Consider the following 21,294-nt stretch of genomic DNA (forward strand, 5'->3'; position numbering starts at 1 on the left):
AGTTTTTCTGATAAAAGGGACGTGCGTAACGTTCAAAGACACCTGTTATCATTGTTATGTAGCTCAAAGGAACATTAATCTGAATATATTTTGCCAAATAAGAAAAGGAAAATGTAGAAAATGAACGGGCTATTTTCTAAAGCTCTTCTTACCCACCGAAGCTATTAAGGCTCATCATATGATGGGCTTCAGACGTTCAAACCCTCGAATGAAATGAGGCACATCAGCGGAAGAAACTGGATGTCATTGAGGGTCTGTGTTTGTAAACATAGAATATGCTTAAGTGTATTCTAGGCACTACAGTAATGCTAGGAATTTGTCGCGTGCTGCCGTGCCTACGAAGTGGCGAAAATGAAGTGGACGCCGTAGTCACGTGGAGGCGAGCGCGCGGGGCATCGAAAACAGACTCCAGCAAATCATGCGGCACCTAGCGGCAATATAGGGAAGCTGCGTACTGAGGTCCAAATAGTCCAAGCGCCAGTCGTACACAGTAGGAGCACGGTAGGATAGTCCCGCCCATCTCGTTGCGCCTCATTGCGTAGTGCTGATCTCATTCCACTTCCACCTCGTTGCGTAGTGCTGATCTCAAAGTGACATATCAACCTTTCTCATTCGTGCTTCGCATATCATCGATTCCCACTGTACGTGGGACCTGCCAATTTTTTCAGGAACTTTAACGCCTTGTGTGGCAACGCGCCATCTAGAGAGCTTTGTTGGAATCACCGGAGAGGCAACCGTAGCGGCGACTGTTTAGCGGCGACCGGAGAAGTGTACAATGGCAGCAATGGTGTACACGCCAGCGGCGACCGGGCAGGGCGCGAGCTTATGGAACAAGCTCCTAAATAAGGTCGTATCTTTTGTCCCTTGGGCGAAGACGTGCGTTAATAGTTTCTCTGCGTGGTTTGAAGGTGTAACTAGGGTTAGTCGAGCTGAACATTGTCTAAATACGAGAATAAAGGTTTCATAACACGCGTCTGTAGCGCGAGGCTGGCTAAAGGTCCCAATACAGTCAAATGAGAAAGTTGTTGTGGCAACGCAATGTCGATGTTTTCGGTCACCACGAGGTACGCAAACTCTGTGCTGAACAGCGCCTACAGGCCCGTGCAAAGCTGAAGAGAGAATGCTTCACAAGTTACATGAAAGACGTGCTCGACTTGTACAAGCGCCTTAACCCTTCGAGGAGTGAAGTTGACAATATTAGACACATCTTGAAGGACATGGACGACGGCGCCTTTCAGAAGTACTGCTGGACCCGTGGACCATGTCTGAACTCACCACTCTGAGCCAGAGCTTTGAAGAGTTGCGAAAACAACTTGTCTTGGCACGGTGGTCAGGGATACGAAATTCTCGCAGCGTTGACCATCGGTGGTGAGCGCAACGCGCTCATGTCAGAAATTAATGATATGTGCGTGAGGAGGTGGCTCGACAGCTTTTGTGCCTGTCGATTTTGCCCACAGGACCCACTACTGAGCGTCTCGCACTCACCATCAGAGAGATCGTATAAGAGCGGGTCACCGAAGCACTGCCATCCGCCTCTCCGACAACACCTGTCACCACGTCACTGAGTTATGCGGCTGTTGCTTCAAGTTCATCGCAATCTCTACCTTCGTGGACTCCTCAACCAGTGCGAGTATACCAACTATATACTAAGTGTATTGCATTGCTACGGCAACTCCAGCGGTAAAGCTGACAACCATCCCGTCTGCTACGCGTGCTGGTATCTAGGCCATGTGGCACGCTTGTGTCGATGGGACTTCGTAGCGACATGGGCTGTACTGAAATACCCTGACTACTTTTTCTGGGGCCTCTATGACGCGTAACGAGAAACACTACCTCAGTATTACCGACTACCAGGTAGACGTGACCAGCTACCAACCAAACCAGACCACCAATGTGCTTTCGAGTATCAACCATTCGCTTCCCATCCTTCACCCTGACCACGATGCTGATCTTTCTCAGTTGCCGACCGAACCCACAGGAGATTGGAAAACTGACTGCAGCAGCTCCGGAGAGGCGAGCATGTCGTTGTCTCACTGTATAACTATTAGTCTGTCCTCCGCAAATACTATGGATGTGTTCGTCAAAGGTTTGTGGACTCTCGCGCTTGTTGATACTGGTGCTGCCATTTCTGTGATGAGCCGAAAACGTTGTCGCTCTGTAAAAAAAAAGGGTCATGACGCCACCCTAAAACTGACTGCCACAGCTCTGGAGGGACGAGCAGCGTCGTCGTCGCACTGTATAAGTTCTTGTGTGTCCCCCGTCAATGTTATGGAGTGTTCATTGAAGGTTTGTGGACTGTCCCGTTTGTTTATACCGGTGTTGCCATGTCTGCATGTCATGGGCCGAAAACTTTGTCACCCTGTAAGAAAGGTCATGACTCTACCATCCGGGTTTTCGCTTAAGTGCGGAAGCGTGCAATAGATACAACCAGTTGGACCTCGTACGGCAAGAACCGTCATCCAAGACGTTTTGTACCACATAGAATTTGTCGTCCTGACCACGTGTTTGCATTATGTGATACTCGAATGGGGTTTCTTGTCGCGCCACCACACCATCATTTACTGCGCTCGCGATATGATACAACTTTCTTTTATTGCGATAGCAATCATACGGATACTCACGGCTGGATTTTGCCGCCGGCATCGGCGTCGACGTCGGGGTGACTCACTGTACATTTATACGTGTCTATATGTATGAAAGTGCCAGAACGAAGAAAACCCAGAAAAAGACTCCGACGTGTGGAATTTAACTTCGGTCCTCTCAATCGTGAAGGCAAGGCGTTGACCACTACGCCACCGAGGAGCACGTCCTTCGACGTTCAAACAACAAGCTATTTATATAAGAAGACGAAAAATAAAAAAAACAAGGGTAAAGTCCTTGGAGGTGGTGAAGGAGGAGGGACTGAAATAAGCAGTGATGGCGACCATGTTCGCTCTGTGATTCTCGGTGTCGTTACAAACTTGGCGCAGCCGTCGACAGGATCTTGTGCTACGTCCCTGAGCTGCCCGAACTTCCAGGGGACAATGTGCGTCTACATCGCTACGAGCCATGAGGATGATGTCAAGACGGTGAGCGTTGTGTGGTGCGTCTATGGTGGAAGTATGACCTGTTCGCGCTAGCTTTGAGTAATCGGTGACACCCTTGCGAAAAATGAATGATCACGAACTTGAAGCGGCAACCACGCATACTCCTGGGCGGCGTAGTGAAGATAAGCCACAGGAAGCTAGACTTGCGAAAGCGGATGTGGCTTTTACTGACACAAACAGTGTTTTAAAAAATAATGATATTTTTGAAGCTGTAATCAAGCTGCGGGAAGAAAACAGCGATCGGCAACAACTGTTGGAGCTTACAATGCGAACATGCACTGACCGATAACCAAAGACACCACGAGAAATAATTAAGCCAGAGGTCTACGATGGTTCATCATCAATGAGTGCCCAGGCCTGGCTTGACTTTCATGAATATGCGTGCGATCGAAATTGTTGCTAACACGATCGTGATAAAATAATGAGCATGCCGTTGTACTTGGGGGGCGTCGCGAAGATGTGGCACGAGATACGAGCAACAGCAAAGGCCGAACATACTTGGGCGGATTGGAGGCAAACTTTTCTGTCTACTTTCTCTGAAAACAGGTTTCAGAGTTGGGCCTATGCATTAGCCTTGAAGTACTTTTCTCGTTCGGTTGTGATATATATATTTTTTCAGAAATGGAGGCTATTGCATACAGCAGATCCTGCTCTCTCCGACTCATTACTTGCGTGTCTGATAATATTGGAACTTCCTGAATGCATGCAGCACCATCTTCATCTTGAAAGACCTCAAACACCCGAGGAGCAACTATAAGTGATAAAGCTGTTAGTTCGACAGCCACATTCTATTGCGACAGCAGTGAGCACGTCCGAAACGCTTCCAGCTCCTGGATGGCGAGATATGCTTAGCAAACTAGATTCATCTGTGAAATACAACACAAGACAGATGAAAAAACATACAATAATCAAGGGAACGTCATACGATATCTTGTCTCAATTGCACGAGAGAAATTTTCTTACTGACCACGCCAAGCTGTTGTACGTGTCTACGCAAGTTAATGGAAAAGACGTGAAAGCTCTTGTTGACAGCGGAGCATCTATTACTGTAGTCAATAAGAGCGTCATTCCCGAGTTGAATGTAAGGAAGGATTGTCCTGTCATCGTTCACGGGTATAATGGAAAGAAACAAGTGTATGATGAATGGGTAGACATCCTTATTGCGTGTCAAGGCAAGAGCACCATGGTAAAATCGTTGGTCCTTCATATGATGAAATATTAGCTTCTCCTGTCCCGTCCGGTTATGCGAGAACTACGATTGAATCTCCTTTGAGATAGGCAAGTTAACACGCAAGATAATCATCAGCTGGCCACCTTCACAGCCATCGGCGATCATCCCCGTAAGCCCACTGCCGTAGAAGGTGTCATTTGCATGTATCCTGAATTGCTTTGCATAGGCGGATTCACAAAAGTGATTTCATAGTTTGATGTTCCATTCGAGCTGCGAGAGACAACAGTGGTGAAGCGGAAGGCCTATGACAAGTCGAGAGTAAATAAGCTTTGGCTGAAGCGAGAGCTACAGAAAATGCTTGATGCTGGCGTTATACGGACTTCTACGTCTCCTTTTGCTTCGCCTGTAACTATCGCACCTAAAGAAGACGGAACGTTTCGTCTCTGCACCGATTACAGACCGATAAACACACAAACTGACCTTTTCCCTTTTCCAATGCCACATATGTACATATTCATGTTCTATTTGTGCCTCTTGTTTACCTTGCAATATTCTTAGTGTCTGTGTTTGTGTGAACCATCAAATGTACATGTTCTATCCACGTCGTCTCATATCCATGTTTCCATTTAATTGAATATACATGTAATTGAAGTCTGTTTTGTCATCATCGTTATTGCATGTCTAAGAAGAAAATTTTCTGGTGAAACGTTATTGACGTCTGTGACAATATTTTTTTCTAAACACGAAATCATTTATGAAACTAGAGGCTGCAAAGATTTCTTTCGTCTCGACCTTTGCAAAGGATTCTGGCAAGTGCCTCTACAAGAGGAAACGAAGAGGCTCTTCTTCGTCATTACACCTTTGCACGTGTGTGAGTACAACAGGCTTCCATTTGGCCAGAAAAATTCGCCAGCTTGGTTTCAGAAAATGACGAACAGTATTTTGAAGCCATACTTGGGAATATCCTGTAACGTTTATATTGATAACATTCTCGTGTACTCACGGTATAGAAGGGCACTCGGAACACCTAGAAAAACTTATGCAAGCCCTTGGTGACGCGCACCCGAAGATCAATGAGAAGAGGAGTAAATTCTTCAAGTCAAAAGTCGTTTTGCTTGGAAGGGTGTTTGACGGAACTATCAAGAGTACTAAACAGGAGTCCGTCCAAAGGATTACGACACTTGCGAAGACGCGTGGCATTCACTCCCTCCTAGTGTTTATAGGACTCGTGCGCCACTTCAGGGGTTTCATCAAAGATTTCTCGAATATCACGAAGTGCTCACGAAGAAGTGCTCACGAATATCACGAAGGAAAAAGTGCCCTTTGTTTAGACGAAGAAGTGTGAAAGGGCTTACCAGGAACATTTAACATGCATTTCATCGGACCCTGTGCTTACCTTGCCAGACTACAGTTAACTTTTTGTGCACAACACGGACGCCTCAAATCATGGTACAGGGGTTGTTCTGTACTAAAGAGATGTCCGTTCACCTAGAGGGAAATTGGCCTGACGGGTCAATGAACTTCAGCAGTTTGACTGATGTCTTCCATCGTGACGTTGGCCATCTTACAGACGCCGACGCCTGGTCTCGATTAGCAATGGAGGTTCCGCATAAAGCCGTAAACTTAACAAGATTATGGGAAGGCTATGAAAGCCTTCAATTCAAAGATGGCAAGTTCCCTGTTCCAGAGACACTGATTCAAAAAGTTCTTCACTTGTACTATGACAGTCCGGAATCATGTGGTCAGGATGGTTTTTAGCGGACTTATAACAAAACATTCAGACGCTTCACATGAAAAAACATGAAAAAAAGACGTCGAATAATATGTCTAAAGTCATGCCACTTGTGTCAGTTGAACAAAGCCAAATACCGGCCTCGACTTGACGAGTTCGTCTTGCCAAACCACTCGGAGAAACCCTTTGAAGTTGTGCGCGTGGACTTTGCGGAATTGAAACAGAGGATTGCTCGAGTTCACAAAACACAGTCTTTCCTGATTGCCATAGATCAGTGCATGAGAATAGTAGCGGCGCTTCCTGGACGAGAAGACGCAAACAATGTCACAGCTTTGCTTGACCGAGCGATATTTTTCCAGCTGAGAGTTGTCATATCGGACAATGGACCGTCATTCTTAAGTAAGCAGCTGCAGCAGTGCGCAGACAGTCAGGGTGTTAGGCTACGCCGTTGCGATCTCTTTCAACCGCAGGCCAATGGAATGGCTGAAAGGATCATCCGTGACATCAAGACATTCCTCTCCATGTACCCAACGTTTAAAGGTGGGTGGAAATGCTGCCTACAAACGGTTGTTGCACACCTCAACAGGACACACACTGCGAGCCTTGGCTGCCGCCCACACTTTGCTGCTCACGGCGAAGTTCCAATACTTCCAGCCGACAAAGAACTTGGAATTGACAAGGTGCTATTGTTTGAACAACGCAAAGCCAACGAGGAACGAAGCAGGCAACGAAGGGTGATGAAGATCCAATTCGACAAGCGACACCAAGAACACACGCCGGATATTGCCCTAAACGATCTGGTGCTTGTGCGGATGGGACTGCCGAGTATTGACACAAGAATTTTTGGGCCTCTTATAGTCGTCAAAATATCGGCACAGCAAGGTGTGCTCAAAACCACATGTCACCTTAATGAGGGACAACTTCAATTCGCCGCTGCAAGCAACGTTCTTCGCTATCACCCCAGGAGGGGTGAAGAAAAAAACGGGTGTGGGGGGGGGGGGGGCAAAAAAGAAGACGGAAAACAAGAGACAAGGGTGCAGTCCTTGGAGAAGGAGGAGGAGCTGAAACAAACAGTAATGGCGACCGTGTTGGCTCTGTGATTCTCGGTGCCGTTACACTTTATATATACCACTTACTGCTGCTGACGGGCATCTCGGGAGGAATTGTGTTTTCAGCATTACCAGAAAAACGGCGCAATGAGCACGTGTCGCCACATCGTGCGGCAGCGCGCACTCCATTCTCCCAAAACAACTGAGACGCTTATTCGCGTGCATCTGTACCTATAAGTACGTTTCATGCGTCATTTGTGCATGAGAAATGCGGGGCACGTTTCAATCTGCTTGCCATTCTGCGCATTACATTCCAATTTGTCGCTATCGCGTTCATTGCTTCGAATTTGTGGCAAAGCTGTGACTTTTTTTTGATGCCCAGTTTACCGAAAATAGATAGCATCGTGACGGCAAGCTTCTTTTTGCCACTGATACTAAAGTTTCACCTCTTAGTGTCATTATGGTTTCTATGCACTAGCTATGCCGTTGTGTTCCCGCCATCTGACATCTTCAGTTACCACCATAGTACATCACTGTCATTTGCCGTTCTGCCGCCTCATCAGCACGCGACTAGAATATTTGTCCGCAACCACAGCTTATGCGATCGCACTTGTACAATAACGAGACGCCGCTTGGCCACGCCCAGGCTATCGATTAGAACGCAATCGTGTACATCGAATCCCTCAAAACTGGCCAAAAACTTCAGTTGAACACTGTGTCTCCTCGATTTACTTCAAGTGACGTATGCTTAGATATACTCAATCGGTATATTGGCAGCAAGCCGTCTCAGGATCAACGGGCACAGATTATCGCGCTTCATGAGCTTAGACATTCATTTGACTTTACGCATAAGCCACTGGGTCAAACCAACACCTTTGCTCAGTGCATCGACACGGGAACTGACACTCGGAACGTAATATTATTGCAGAGCAAGAAAATGACATGCTTCAGCAAGGTGTAATCACCTTCTTTCAATTCCTAGTCTTCAGCTGTAGTGCTCGCGAGAAAAAAAGATGTTTCAAATAATTTTGTGTGAATTACCGACATCTCAACAAAGTTACAAATCTCTATCCTCTTTCCAGCATCGATGGCTCCATCGATTGGCTGAGGGAAGCCGAATACTTTTTTTCAGTGGACTTGCATTCATGATATCGGTACACGCCGATGGCAGAACATGTGACCATCCTAAAGCAGCCTTCGTCACGCCAGATGGTCTATACGCATTCGGATTATTGTCATTCGGTCTGTGTAATGTGCCTGCAACGTTTGAGCTAATGGTGGATAGGATTTTAAGCGACTTGAAGTGGCAGATACGTTTGTTACCTCGAGGGCAATGTCGTGTTCTATAAAGAAAATATTTATCTAATATACTTTCAATATTGATGAGAATCACAACTCAATTATAATAATGAAGACAGTATTGTCAGATTGTTGCCTCCAGTGACATTCAGTAGCATAGTAGGCTCTGACCTTGCATCATCAAGGGTCTCCTTTCTAAATAGTTCGCACGAAAAAATAACGATTAAGCATACTTTCTGTGCTTAAAATTCCGTCATTCTATCTTGTGTCCTTCAAACCAAGACTAGAATTTTTTTTTCATGATGAGCGAACAATTTATTACAATTCTTGGCATGCAAAAAGCATGCGGAAGGTTAATACGAACCTTGTATGATAACCGTATTCCCACGTAATCTTCTACCTTCTGGTGACTGTCACTATAACATTCCTGTGAAATTACAAAAAAAGAATTGCGATTAACATACACAATCACAACTTGGGGCCTTACGAAACTGTCACACGGTAAAAAAAATTTCAGCTGACAATCTTTGCCATACAATCACAGTTTATTTTGTGCTATCTTTAGGCAGATTTTTGTCTCACTACTAATTCACGACGGTAAATGATAAATGATGTGTTAGTATTTATGCCCCTTACGGCCACTTTATAATTGTTTCAATCAGTAATAATAATAAATGCAAAAATGTTACATGCCGAAGTGACTATATGATTATGACAAACTTCATTGTGCACGGCTATGGAGATTTCGATCATCTCGAGTTCTTTACAGCCCAACTAAATCTAAGTATACGAACTTCTAGCACTTCACCTTCACGGAAATTCAGCCGTCGAGGCTGGTATCAGATCAGTGATATCGGGTCAGTAGCCGAGTCCAGTACCCAATCTACCACCTAGGCGGCATCTGTCAGTATAAAAATGTTCTGCTCAAGATGACAACTTACCTCAATGCCACCATCCTAACAGCTTGATTAGTTGAGTCGGTAACATGAAAATATTATTAGTGTGTACGTTGCAAACGCTACTCGCGATTCAAGTAACATTACGATAATGTGAAAGAAAATGTCAGTAATGCAAATAGTCATGTCCCTAATAACGCGGGTAGTGCATACATCATGCCCATGAATCATGTACTGACGATTTTTCCTGCACTAGTACAAGAAAATTTCTTGGATATGTCATTCCAACTATTTATGTTCTATATGCTGGATCCCTTCAAGAGCTAAGGAGTAGCTAACATCCTTTCTATCATATCCATAAGAAATGGTATTTATGTTATGATAAAAATGTCACATTGCAAATAAAAACAGAAAAAAACCTTGATAACCTTATATAGCTAGCATGAACGAAACATTTTGTAAAGAAAGTGAGGCTTACTGCAGGCAAAGTTTTTATTCTTTACATTGTAGCAAAACGTATTTCACTGCACACTATCGTCTCAGATTACATCAATATCAATATTAGTCACTTGAACGGTTCAAGTGACTGGATTATCATAAAACTGAGGTTTTTTTTTTTTACTTTTAGCGCCAAGTTGTCTTTTTTTTTGTCCCAAAAATATGAGCGTCACTGCAGAAAAAAAATTGTCAATACCGCAAAAACAATAACAGAAAGCTTCGCCTGCCAGAGCAGAACGTGATTTAGCGTAGTCGGGCCCCGTGCGCATCGCGTTCTCAATTGCTGGTCTGGTTTCGGTTTTCGGGGCATGCCTCAACCGTTTCTCAAGGAAACAAACGGTTATGCGTGTAAAATGGGACGCTATTGCCTGCCGCAACTACAGTTGCGCAGATCCCACTGCGCTCTAATTATTTCTTTTCCAACTAGGTGACGGCTGATCATACGCGCCCGTAAGGCAAAATGCGAACCTACGCAACATGCTTTTGCTAAAGATTAATAAATATGCGTGAGCGCGTTGTAATGGTTAAAACTTGAAACACGTACTCGTTGCGCAGTTTGCATGTTCTGACGCCTGGCGTGATTCTTGGTTTCTGACACACAATACTACACACGTTAAGGAGACTCTTCCCATCACATGACTTTGTTATAGCGTTTTTTTAACAGTTTCAAGCAACGTGGTGGCTCCGGGGGAAAACACCTGCTTGCCACGCAGAAGAGTCGGGTCTGATTCTCATTCTAGCTGAAGGCTATCATTATTTTTTTTTCATCTGCCTCGGTTTTTTGGTCACAGACAACGCTTATTTTTCGCTCATAACCGACGACGCCGACATCGACACCGAAGCCAACACCGCGAATTCTGCGAAATGAGCTTCTTGGCGCTATCGTGCTTAAAAACAGCTTCAGTTACACTGGAGGCGCAATGCTAAAGAAACGGCGACGCAAATGGGCAGCTTGCAACTGCTCGGTTACAAATAGAGAGCAGTGCGGCTTTTCGCCATCAAGCGACCGCCTTCCAGCCAATGGCATCACTGGTCATCGTGACGTCGCGACTAACTGACTTCCCGCCACGGTCACGAGAAGAATAAAAAAGTGTGATCTGAACCAAAATGGCCCACTTCACTGTTCGCGACAATCCATCGGCGTCGTGAGTGAAATCGTGCTCTCGCAAGCTGACTTTGATTGATTTGATTTGTGGGGTTTAACGTCCCAAAACCACCATTCGATTATGAGAGACGCCGTAGTGGAGGGCTCCGGAAATTTTGACCACCTGGGGTTCTTTAACGTGCACCCTAATCTGAGTACACGGGCCTACAACATTTCCGCCTCCATCGGAAATGCAGCCGCCACAGCCAGGATTCGAACCCGCGACCTGCGGGTCAGCAGCCGAGTACCTTAGCCACTAGACCACCACGGCGGGGCAGCAAGCTGACTTTAGTGACAGTCATTTGTATCGCGATTTGAACTACACTAAAAAACTTGTTTGTTCGCAGTGTTGGATGACGACCCTCACCATCGTCATGGCGTTTTGTTTGCGGCTGAAGCGCTAAGTGCTGCCTGGAAACAGCCACTCATGCACGACTGTCGTATTTGCGTCATTGATCGGTACTTCAGTACCCTGTGCGATATACAGTAGCTGTTACAATCAGTGTGGCGTGAGTGTAACGAACCACAGTATATTTGAGAGCGATGAAGCACATTCTGACGTCACCTGCTCGGGGTCCATGCATAGCCGAAAAGAGAACTGGGAATGCACAAAATAAGAATGAGAAGGTTTAGAGAAAACCAGGAAGAGTGGATATTCACTGCCAGCAGTAAGGAAGCTTTCTGTTCCTAATCACTATTCTGGCCAATAAACCCTTTCACATGTTCTATTTTGACGGGTAATAATAGCAATGAACTAAAATTTTGCTCGAAACGAAGCCTTATATATATATATATATATATATATATATGGGCAGTTAGAATTTAGAAGTAGGAGTGACAGTCAGCGCCATCTATAAGCCGAGCGACGAGCATGAAAACACTCTTATTCGCATGTTCGGCGTCACGTAGCACGTGAACTTATTATGAGCGGGCAGCTGATTAATTGTCCCTCTTATACAACCTAAACACACCAAGTCTGCCAGTACGAGACCCTCGTTCAATGAAAATAAGGGAAAGAAGTGTATACCTAAGGGCTCGTTTTTCCGTGTTTTAACACAATATTAATGAGATCTAACAGACAGTAATGCCAAGGAATGTACAGGGGAAGTTATTAGAACCAATGGAATGTAAATAAGAAGAAAGAAGAAAGAAAAGTGGATGAAAAAATAACCAGCCGTGAGCAGGAATCGAACCTACGACCTTCGAATAACGCGTTCGATGCTCTAACCACTGAGCTATCACAGCGGCCTTCCCTGAGCTCAGTGGTTAGAGCATCGAACGCGTTATTCGAAGGTCGTAGGTTCGATTCCTGCTCACGCCTGGTTATTTTTTCATCCACTTTTCTTTCTTCTTATTTACATTCCATTGGTTCTAATAACTTCCCCTGTACATCCCTTGGCATTACTGTCTGTTAGATCTTATTAATATATATATATATATATATATATATATATATATATATATATATATATATATATATATATATATATATATATATATATATATATATATATATATATATATATATATATATATATATGTGTGTGTGTGTGTGTGTGTGTGTGTGTGTGTGTGTGTGTGTGTGTGTGTGTGTGTGTGTGTGTGTGTGTGTGTGTGTGTGTGTGTGTGTGTGTGTGTGTGCGTGTGCGTGCGTGCGTGCGTGCGCGCGCGGGATAAACACTCTATTTATAAATACAATCAAAGTTAGACATATTAAGCTATTGATATCTGATCATGGGCATCGAAATGTTTAGGATAATGATATCTCTAGCTGTCGAACTTTGTTTCTCATATACAGCACGTGTACAATGAACGCAGCTTGAAAAAACACTGAAACAAAATGTACGCTACGGTAAAAGACACAATTGGTAGCCGAAAGTGAAGACTTTGATTGCTGACACAACGAGAGAGAGAGAGAGAGAGAGTGAGAAGTTATTAGAAGGCAGAAATGTCGGCCTGAGTTAGTTCGCTCTAGCCTGCTTCTCTACACAGGAGATAAGGAGAGGGGAAAGCAAAGAGGGACGAAGGATGATGACGGAGAGAAGAATAGGTGGTATGTAGGTGCAGTAGCGACTTAGCATAGCTCCCTACAGTCTTAGTATCTAGGCCAGTGCTTTTCTTAAAGTCTAGAACAGCCCTTGTAGCAGTTTTTGACACTGTCTCGTCGTTCATTGCTGATAACATGTGGCTTTCACTGAGTGGCGTTCGTCCGATACTTGCCAGCGATTAGCATTTTATTTGCATGTGATGGGCAGTCCCAAAATATATGAGCTAAAGTTTCGCTAACTTGGCAGCGCCCACAATTCGAGCTGCCCACACGTCCGATTAGGTGGGCGTAGTGACGAGTGAAGGCGACGACCAGGCGAATCTGGTGCAGCACATTAGCATGTGTTCAGATTATTTTAGCCGGAATGCGAAAAGTCATATCAGGGTCTGTTTGCTGCAGACGCTTATTCCGATAGTCATGGTAGCAACCAATTAGTGGCAGCGCAAATGCGCTGCCACCTATTGCTACGTCACTTTGTGAATACGGTATTTTGATGAACATAGGAGCGTTGTAGTTGCCGCTTTTGCTTCGCTATCGGCTAGTTCATGACCAACCAGGCCGTAGTGTCCAGGAAATCATTGGAGTGTAATCATGTGACCACTCCTGTGTGTTAGGTCGAACGCTCGGATTATTCCTAACGCTAACGCGTAAAATTGGCTTCTTCTTCAGAAAAAAAATGGATGGCTTGAATAGCTGATTTTGCATCGGACAGAATCGTCCATTTACGTGGTGCTTGGCCATTCAAAAAGTTCATGGCTTCCTGTATAGCAACAAGTACCGCAGCTGTCTAATATGACCTGTGATCTAATTTGTACTGCAGGAAAATACCAAGTTATACCGAGGAGAATACCGAGCTCTAATTCCCCAAGCGTACTTTGCCCCGCTTAGAGGAGTAGAGCGACGCTTATCTCGCACGCCCTTACCTCGCGGTTGGTAGGAGCGGAGGATCCTACGTCTTGGCTGGCCTCGAGGTTTACCTGGAACGGTTCTGTTGTAGTGAGCGGTCACACAAAGGTCACTGCAATCATTGCAGTCTCCATTTGCGAAAAGCGCCCGCTTTTCAGACGCAGCGAAATAACAGCTGACACACTTATTCCCGTGCATCACCTGTGAGTACGTTTCGTGCGTCATTTCTGCGTGAGAAACGCGGGGCACGTTTCGATCTGGTTTCCATTTTGCGCGTAACCTTCCCATTTGTTGCTATATTGAGTTCATTGTTTCGCCTTTGGGGCAAAGCTGTGACTTTTTTATAACCTGCAATAAACCATAAGTTTTATACGTAACCAGAGAGAGAGAGAGAATAAAATGAGGGAAAGGCAGGGAGGTTAACCAGAAAATGGAGCATCCGGTTTGCTACCCTGCACTAGGGGAAGGAGGAATGGGGAAAAAAGATTGGAAAGAAAGCGAAGAGGGAAATAGACGCGCGCGAAAAAAAAAAGGGGGGGGGGGGGGAGCTGGGGTGCTACAGTCCATACAATAGGCCGCTGCCACGCAAAAAGTTCAGTAGGGCCTTCACTGATTTTCTGTGAGCACACAAATCATGTCGTCTTTCCAGCACTGATTGTTCAGACAAAGGTCTGTCGTCAAGGCGAGCTAACGCAGCAGCTAGTTGCCGTCTTTGCACGCTCTAACGAGGGCAGTGACAGAGAACGTGCTCTATAGTTTCATCGATGCCGCAATGACCGCAAGCAGCACTGTCTTCCATGCCGATTCGGAAGGCGAAAGCTTTGGTGAAGGCGACACCAAGCCATAGTCGGCAAAGCACCGTTGTCTCGAGTCGGGAGAGTCCAGACGGAGGCTGGAGTCGGCGAGACGTGTCCAGTCTACGCAGTCGCGTGTGCCGTAAGCACTCGGTGTTCCACAGGGATTTTAATTCTGCATTAGCGATTTTTCGGATGGTCATTGCAGCATCCGTCCTTGAAAATGGTATGGATTTTTCTTCACCATCTTCGTGTGCTGATCGGGCAGCTGCATCGGCATGTTCGTTGCCCAATATGCCGCAGTGACTTGGAATCCACTGAAACGTGATTCTGTGTCCTTCGTCGAAGAGGTGGTGAAGCAGCTCTCTAATTTCCAGCACTAGTTGTTCATGAGGTCCCCGGCGTAAGGCGGATGTCAAACACTGTAGTGCTGCCTTAGAGCCCGTGAACACGCTCCATTTTTTGGCTTCTTGGTGTTTAATGACTTGAATTGCGCTACGTAGAGCAGCAAGTTCCGCAGCTGTCGATGATGTCTGGTGGGATAAACGAAACTTCACCGTTGTCGCTGTTGCAGGAAAGATCACCGACCCTGCAGACCCATCCACTTTAGTTGAAGCGTCAGTATACAGATGAGTATGGTCACTGTATTTCTCATATAACAAGAGAAGAGAAAGCTGCTTTAGCGCTGGAGACGAGAGCCGGGCTTTTGACCCTATGCCTGGAACCGTGAGTTCAACATGTGCACAGGTCATACTCCATGGGGGAGTTGAAATCCTCGATGGAGTTGCATATCCCGCAGGAATGCGTGTGCGATATGACAAGACTGTCTGGCAGAATGAGGCACGAGGTCGGGCTTCTGGCAGTGAAGCTAGATGATGGGCAGGGGCACGAGTAAGATGCCTCACGTGTGCTCTGAGCACTTCCATCATGATATGCGTCTTTAGCGGGTAGTCATTAGCGATCTCGATTGTCTCAGCTGATGATGAACATCGCGGTAGCCCCAGACAAACTCGCAGAGCCATGGCCTGGATGCTTTCGAGAGTCCGAATGATGGTTCTACAGGTGTTGGTCAACACAGGCAAACTGTAGCACAAATAGCCAAGAAAAAGCGTCTTGTACAATTGCATCATTGCATGTACTGAAGTCCCCCAGGTTTTTACTCCGAGATACTTGAATAAGTTAGCAATTTCTGTTAGCCTCTTCTTCAAGTGGGCCACATGTGGGCCCCAGCAGAGGTCTCTATCAATGAATACGCCTAGAAATCTGTGCGTCCTGACATATGGTATGACTTGGCCATCGATTGATATAGCGTATGGTCTCATTGGCTTTCGACTAAAAGCAATCAATGCACATTTCGCTGGCGAGATTTTCAGACCCTGGTCCTTGAGGTACACTGATACCAACGTCACAGCTTTCTGAAGTCTTGCGCGTACCTGAGGCCTTGTCACGCCAGATGTCCAGACGCAGATGTCGTCAGCGTACATGGATAACTTGACCACGTAACCACATGATGTCAATGCTTACGAGGTTATTGATGAGTAAAGTTGTGATGAGTAAGTTGTAAAGTTCTACGTAACCACATGATGGCAATGCTTACGAGGTTATTGATGAGTAAAGTTGTGATGTAATTGCAAAACATCAACTTCCAACTGATATGTCATTAGTGAAAGAGCCTTAAGCCTGACACATTGAAAAAAAAAACATTCACTTACTTCTTTGTCACTGCATTGTTCAGAATTGTTCAGGCATTGAGAGTTCTGGCAGAATTTTTCCGTCGTATTTTTATCCCAGAATTCGTTTTTTACTAGGGTACCATTTGGGTACTTTATTTCTAGGTAAAAGAAAAAAAATGGCACTTCCTTACTGCAAGTTTTCTTTGGGCGTCTTTAAAGCAGTCAACCACAGGTCATGATGGCGTGATCATGTGCGCACTATACATGGAAACCTTATTATACACAAAACAAAACAAAAAAGTTCAAGTTCAAGGATACTTAGGTGAACTTGCAAATAACTGTTTTAGCCATTCTCTTGCAACTAAACAGCAATATTTAGATATTATATTTTGTCGACAACTTTACCAGCATGTGCCAGCATACTACAGTATTAAGCTGTAGTATGCCGCCGTCATCGCTTTGCGTAGCGCTCCATGTGGAGCATAATGAGTGTGCACTCGAGTTAACAAGAAGTATTCTCCCTCTCTTTCTTCGAGCGTCTTCATGATGATCCTTAATCATCAGCTAAAGAATAACTTTTGCACTGGGCATATGCAGAGAGAACCACGTATAAAAACAATAAAGAGGGAGAAAGTGCGAAATAGAAAGAAAGAGAAGGGGAAAATAATAAGAAAATAGAAAGAGCAAGAAAGAAAAAATCAGATAAAGAGCACGGATTAAATGGAAATAGATAAAGGAAAATATAGAAAAAAATAAGGAAAAACTGAAAGAGAGAAAGAAAGAAAGTGAAACTGAAGAAAAACAAAAAAGGCTTTCCAGCTCCGCACTTCCTTCAGGCTTGGCAACCCTAGGGCTAAGTTTCCTTAGTTTATTTGCTTTCGTATTTTGGAAAGTAGGTGGGACCACTACGTCGTCATCATTGCGACATTTTGAAAGCACTAACCAAGTTTTCACCAGAGGCAGAACTCGAAAAGAGACTCTCATATGATCCAAGATTTTGCTTCACCGCCACCTTCTTCATCATTACCAACAACTTCTCTCTCCCCTTGCTTTTACACTCCCCTTTCTTAACGCTGAGTAGCAGGCCGGAAAACTGATTCAGGCTGACCTCTTCGATCGTTTTCGGTGACCTTTTCGCTGACTGTTTTTGGTGGTCATGTTCTTCCTAACGATTCTTCAGCACCTGATGAATTGCGTCCCCCGCTCACTAATGACAGGAGATTGGCGGGGGCAAAAAAGAGCGTCACGCTAGCTCACTGTCCGCTGAAAGATGCGTGGCGGATTTACTTAAGCGTACACGGCTTTCGAAATCCTTCAAGTTGATATCAAAATGGCAGCACACGCCAGCTGCGTGTGATAGAGGGCCAGGAGGGGAGGCTGTTGTCGGTACTTAAAGATAAGAAAAGAAATCCGTGGATTTACTCCGAATTAAACGAGCAAGAGTTGATCGTTGTAGGTCGTGTCTGGCAACCTTTTAATTGACGGAACGGACTGTTTAATCGAAATATGTTTCATTATTAAGGGGTAAGTTTGGTACTATTTCTATCGTTGTAAAGTGAGAACACCAGGTGATAAGTCGTAAAAGAAAAGCAACTGCATTGTCAAGCTTAAAGGCCAACTCCGGCGATTTTTCGAGGTCAGCGGATCTCATGAGATTCACTGGGTGCGTTCATTTGCACGTTTGCGCTATTCACGTCAAATCGCAGGCTTGAGAGTTTCGCAGATCCTTCACAAATGACTTTTATATCTTGCCTTCATGCTCGATCCCCTCGCTTGCCAGAATTAATGGCAACATTGTGCGTGTGACGTTGATTTTCGCAACGCGGAAATGACGGAACTCATGTGCCACTGCAGCACCTGCTTGTCTGCTGCGGATTGTGTGGGTTTCGCCGTCGCTTCCTTGGTTGAGCGTGCGATTTCTTTTACATTGTTGGTGTGCTTGCCATGGGCGGCCAGTGGTACTGCGTTGTGGGCCACACACGATTCACCATATATTCACCATAACAGCGTAAGCGTAATAGCCGATCGCCGCGGATGACGTGGACAGGTAGTGCCATCTGGTGGCCATTATGTGATATCAGGCAGGTTCCGGCAGCGTCAGGCAAATCTTTACGTCAGACGCAGAAGCGCATTCAGTTGGGTTTCGGTTTCGATGTGGCGTATTTTTTTTTTGTAAATATTTTTTTTCGATTTTTTGAGCATTTCAGTTATCACGCGCGTGAGAAGAGTGTCTAAGGAACATAAAAGCCCCATTATCTTAACATGGTCAAAAAATCGCCGGAGTTGGCCTTTAACCGTAATTCTTGCACCTCCCTAAAAGCCAGCTGCGACAAACTTTTCGTTCATTGGATGGTTTATGAATTTGTCACATGAGTTCATAAAACAATTACTTTAAATATGCAGAGTCGCAAACGGTTGGTTTCGTGAGAGCTTTAAATTAGCACGTAAAAAGGCAATACGAATGTCAGATGGATTATAGATACGACGCGGATGCCACTAGTTCTCGGGCGCCATGCTAAAAAGTGCCATTTGGCTCTCAGAATTTTGTTTCGCGTAATTTCCTGTGCGTGGTGATCTCTTTCTTTGTGTCTTTTTTTTTCTTAAGTGAAAGCAGGTGGATTATTACATGGTTTTTTTTTTCTGTTCTAGACACAAGCTAATGAAAGGAAAGGGTAATGAAGTTATCATGGTTTAGGTTCTTTGCCGAGGCTTCACCAACAATATCACATCGTACCTGTCTCTACCTCTGAAATATCACGAGTAAGCTGGAGCCTGCTTAAAGCTTGAGAGATGTTGTTCTGACAGCGTATGACATACGAAGATTAAGACATAAGACCTCAACACTCCTAATTTAAAGGTGACATTAGGAAGAATGCCGATACAGAAAACTCTCACTTGAGTGAATTTCGAAGGACCCAAGGAAACAGTTCACTTTACTGAGAGTTCACTAAGTTGAATATTCACTAGGTGATGGAACAGCATTGAACACAGCAGACATCAAGTGAAGAGTGTGAAATGCAATGTACTTTAAAATATTTCTGCAATTTACGTTTAGACTGGTGTTCTTAACGGCCAGAAGAGACCAAGCTGTCCATAAAGTGCGATCCTGAGCACTGTGCGATCCTGAGCACTGCTTCTGATACTGCCCGCTACTGTGACACGAAGTCTCACAACTTTCTAATATATCCCGCAGCCTCGCCTGGATACACCACTCCTGGCATTCATATATGAAACAGAACTTTACTTTTTTATTTAACTGATGCCATAGGGCATACTGGTGCCAATAAAAAAAAACTGGCGTCATCCATTACAACCATTTCGTGGCACTGTTATTTCTATAAAAGCGAAGCACTTTAGGGTTGAGCGTTGTTCCTTCGATGTCCGTTGTCCTGGCTTGCATGCACTGGGAGCGCCGGCCGCGAGCGCGCCGATCATAGGTAAAAGAGGAGAACGATGATCACGGGTGCATGCGCTCGTGGCACGCTGTTTCTTTCGCTGTGGCACACCAAGAGATATGAGACGCGCTCTCTCCCGGCCTTCACTCTCATGGTGATGGAATGCACTTCGTTATGGATAAAGACACGACGCCTCGCAGCATGGTTGCGCGGCAACGCATTCCACAGTTTCGGGCTCACACTGTACCTCTAAGTACCTCTATGACTTTTATGATTATTCAAAGCAAGATTAATTCATGTCAAGACTGTAGTAAAGGTGATCTGGCATTAGCGAAAATGAAGTACATACTGTCGTATCTGTCCATTGTAGCAGTGAATAGCTGTGCAATAACTGTCCCCACTGTTGCATAGTTCACAGACCTGAAATTAGAAGAAAAATAACTTTCTTGCAATCTTTGCCTCACAGCTTTGTTGAATAAAAATGCGTACCTGGGAATTGGAGGCTTTCTGAAATTAGTCACAAGCGCAGCCACTGGATACGCTGTAAGTGAACAGAAAGTGCGGTATTTCATTTAAGTTAATTGGCACCCCGTCTAGTCGTCATAGACAGGAAAGTCGTCACTCTCTACACTGAAGTGAACAGTTGATTGTAGTGAGTCAGTAAGCAAAGATACGAAAGTAAATGTTGAAGTGACTCGTATATGCCTCGCTGCGGTAGTCTATGTAGTGGCTAAGGTACTCGGCTGCTGACCCGCAGGTCGCGGGATCGAATCCCGGCTGCGGCGGCTGCATATCCGATGGAGGCGGAAATGCTGTAGGCCTGTCTGCTCATTTTCGGGTGCACGTTAAAGAACCTCAGGTGGTGGAAATTTCCGGAGCTCTCCTCTACAGCGTCTCTCATAATTATATGGTGGTTTTGGGACGTTAAAACCCCCATATCAACCAGATTATTTGGCAAAACCATTATTTATATTTACTTGTTCATGAACACTGTGACATTTGAGATGGCAGAAGTGAGAAGCAGGAGTGTGAAGGTACACATGAAATAAAGCACAGAGCGGAAATGAATTGGGACAGTTGTGCATTAGGGGAACGAAGGCTGAGGAAACCGCGGAGATCCCCTCTTCGTTGCCATCCTCCTCACCCTCACTCCCTATTACTACCTCTTTTTTTACTGAATATCTTGTTATACTATATATGGGTATGCTATTCTTTGCCCTCCCTTTCCTTTCTCATCCTTTGCTATTCTACACTTTACAAAGCATTGCTATGCGTCACTCATTTTCTCCTCTATGGAGGAGGAAAAGAAACAAGGGGACATTACGTCACACGAGTGAAGCCCACCTTGTCAGCGCAACACGTGATCAAAACGTCAGAGCTTGCGGTAGGTATTATTACTCTCGGTGTTGTTGTTCTGTTTTTGAACATCTGAGTGAGCCGGCCGTTCTTTGTCGAACCAGCTCGTTTCGATTAAAAGCTACTGGGCGTCATACACCTAGGTATCGGCAAGTTTCGTTGCTGGCGTGATTTTGCAGAAAAAGTCACGTATTGGGCCAACAATGCTGGCTCCAGAAACGGCACGGCTTGTCAAGGCTGCCCACGTG

At 45.1% G+C, this 21,294-nt stretch overlaps 1 protein-coding gene across 1 annotated transcript in view; it reads right to left on the reverse strand.

Annotated features, from left to right (window-relative positions):
* Positions 1–21,294, reverse strand: part of LOC142803616 (neprilysin-like) — a 128,276-nt gene that overhangs the window by 21,035 nt on the left and 85,947 nt on the right. Inside the window, exons 15-18 of the mRNA XM_075888995.1 lie at positions 20,180–20,231; positions 20,040–20,110; positions 16,335–16,453; positions 8,702–8,764 (exon numbers count right to left, since the gene is read on the reverse strand). Of these exons, the coding sequence (XP_075745110.1) occupies positions 8,702–8,764; positions 16,335–16,453; positions 20,040–20,110; positions 20,180–20,231 (305 nt within the window). The remainder of the gene's footprint in view (positions 1–8,701; positions 8,765–16,334; positions 16,454–20,039; positions 20,111–20,179; positions 20,232–21,294) is intronic.

The sequence above is a fragment of the Rhipicephalus microplus genome, chromosome 3 (assembly GCF_043290135.1).
Source record: "Rhipicephalus microplus isolate Deutch F79 chromosome 3, USDA_Rmic, whole genome shotgun sequence".
In the NCBI taxonomy this organism is placed as follows: domain Eukaryota; kingdom Metazoa; phylum Arthropoda; class Arachnida; order Ixodida; family Ixodidae; genus Rhipicephalus; species Rhipicephalus microplus.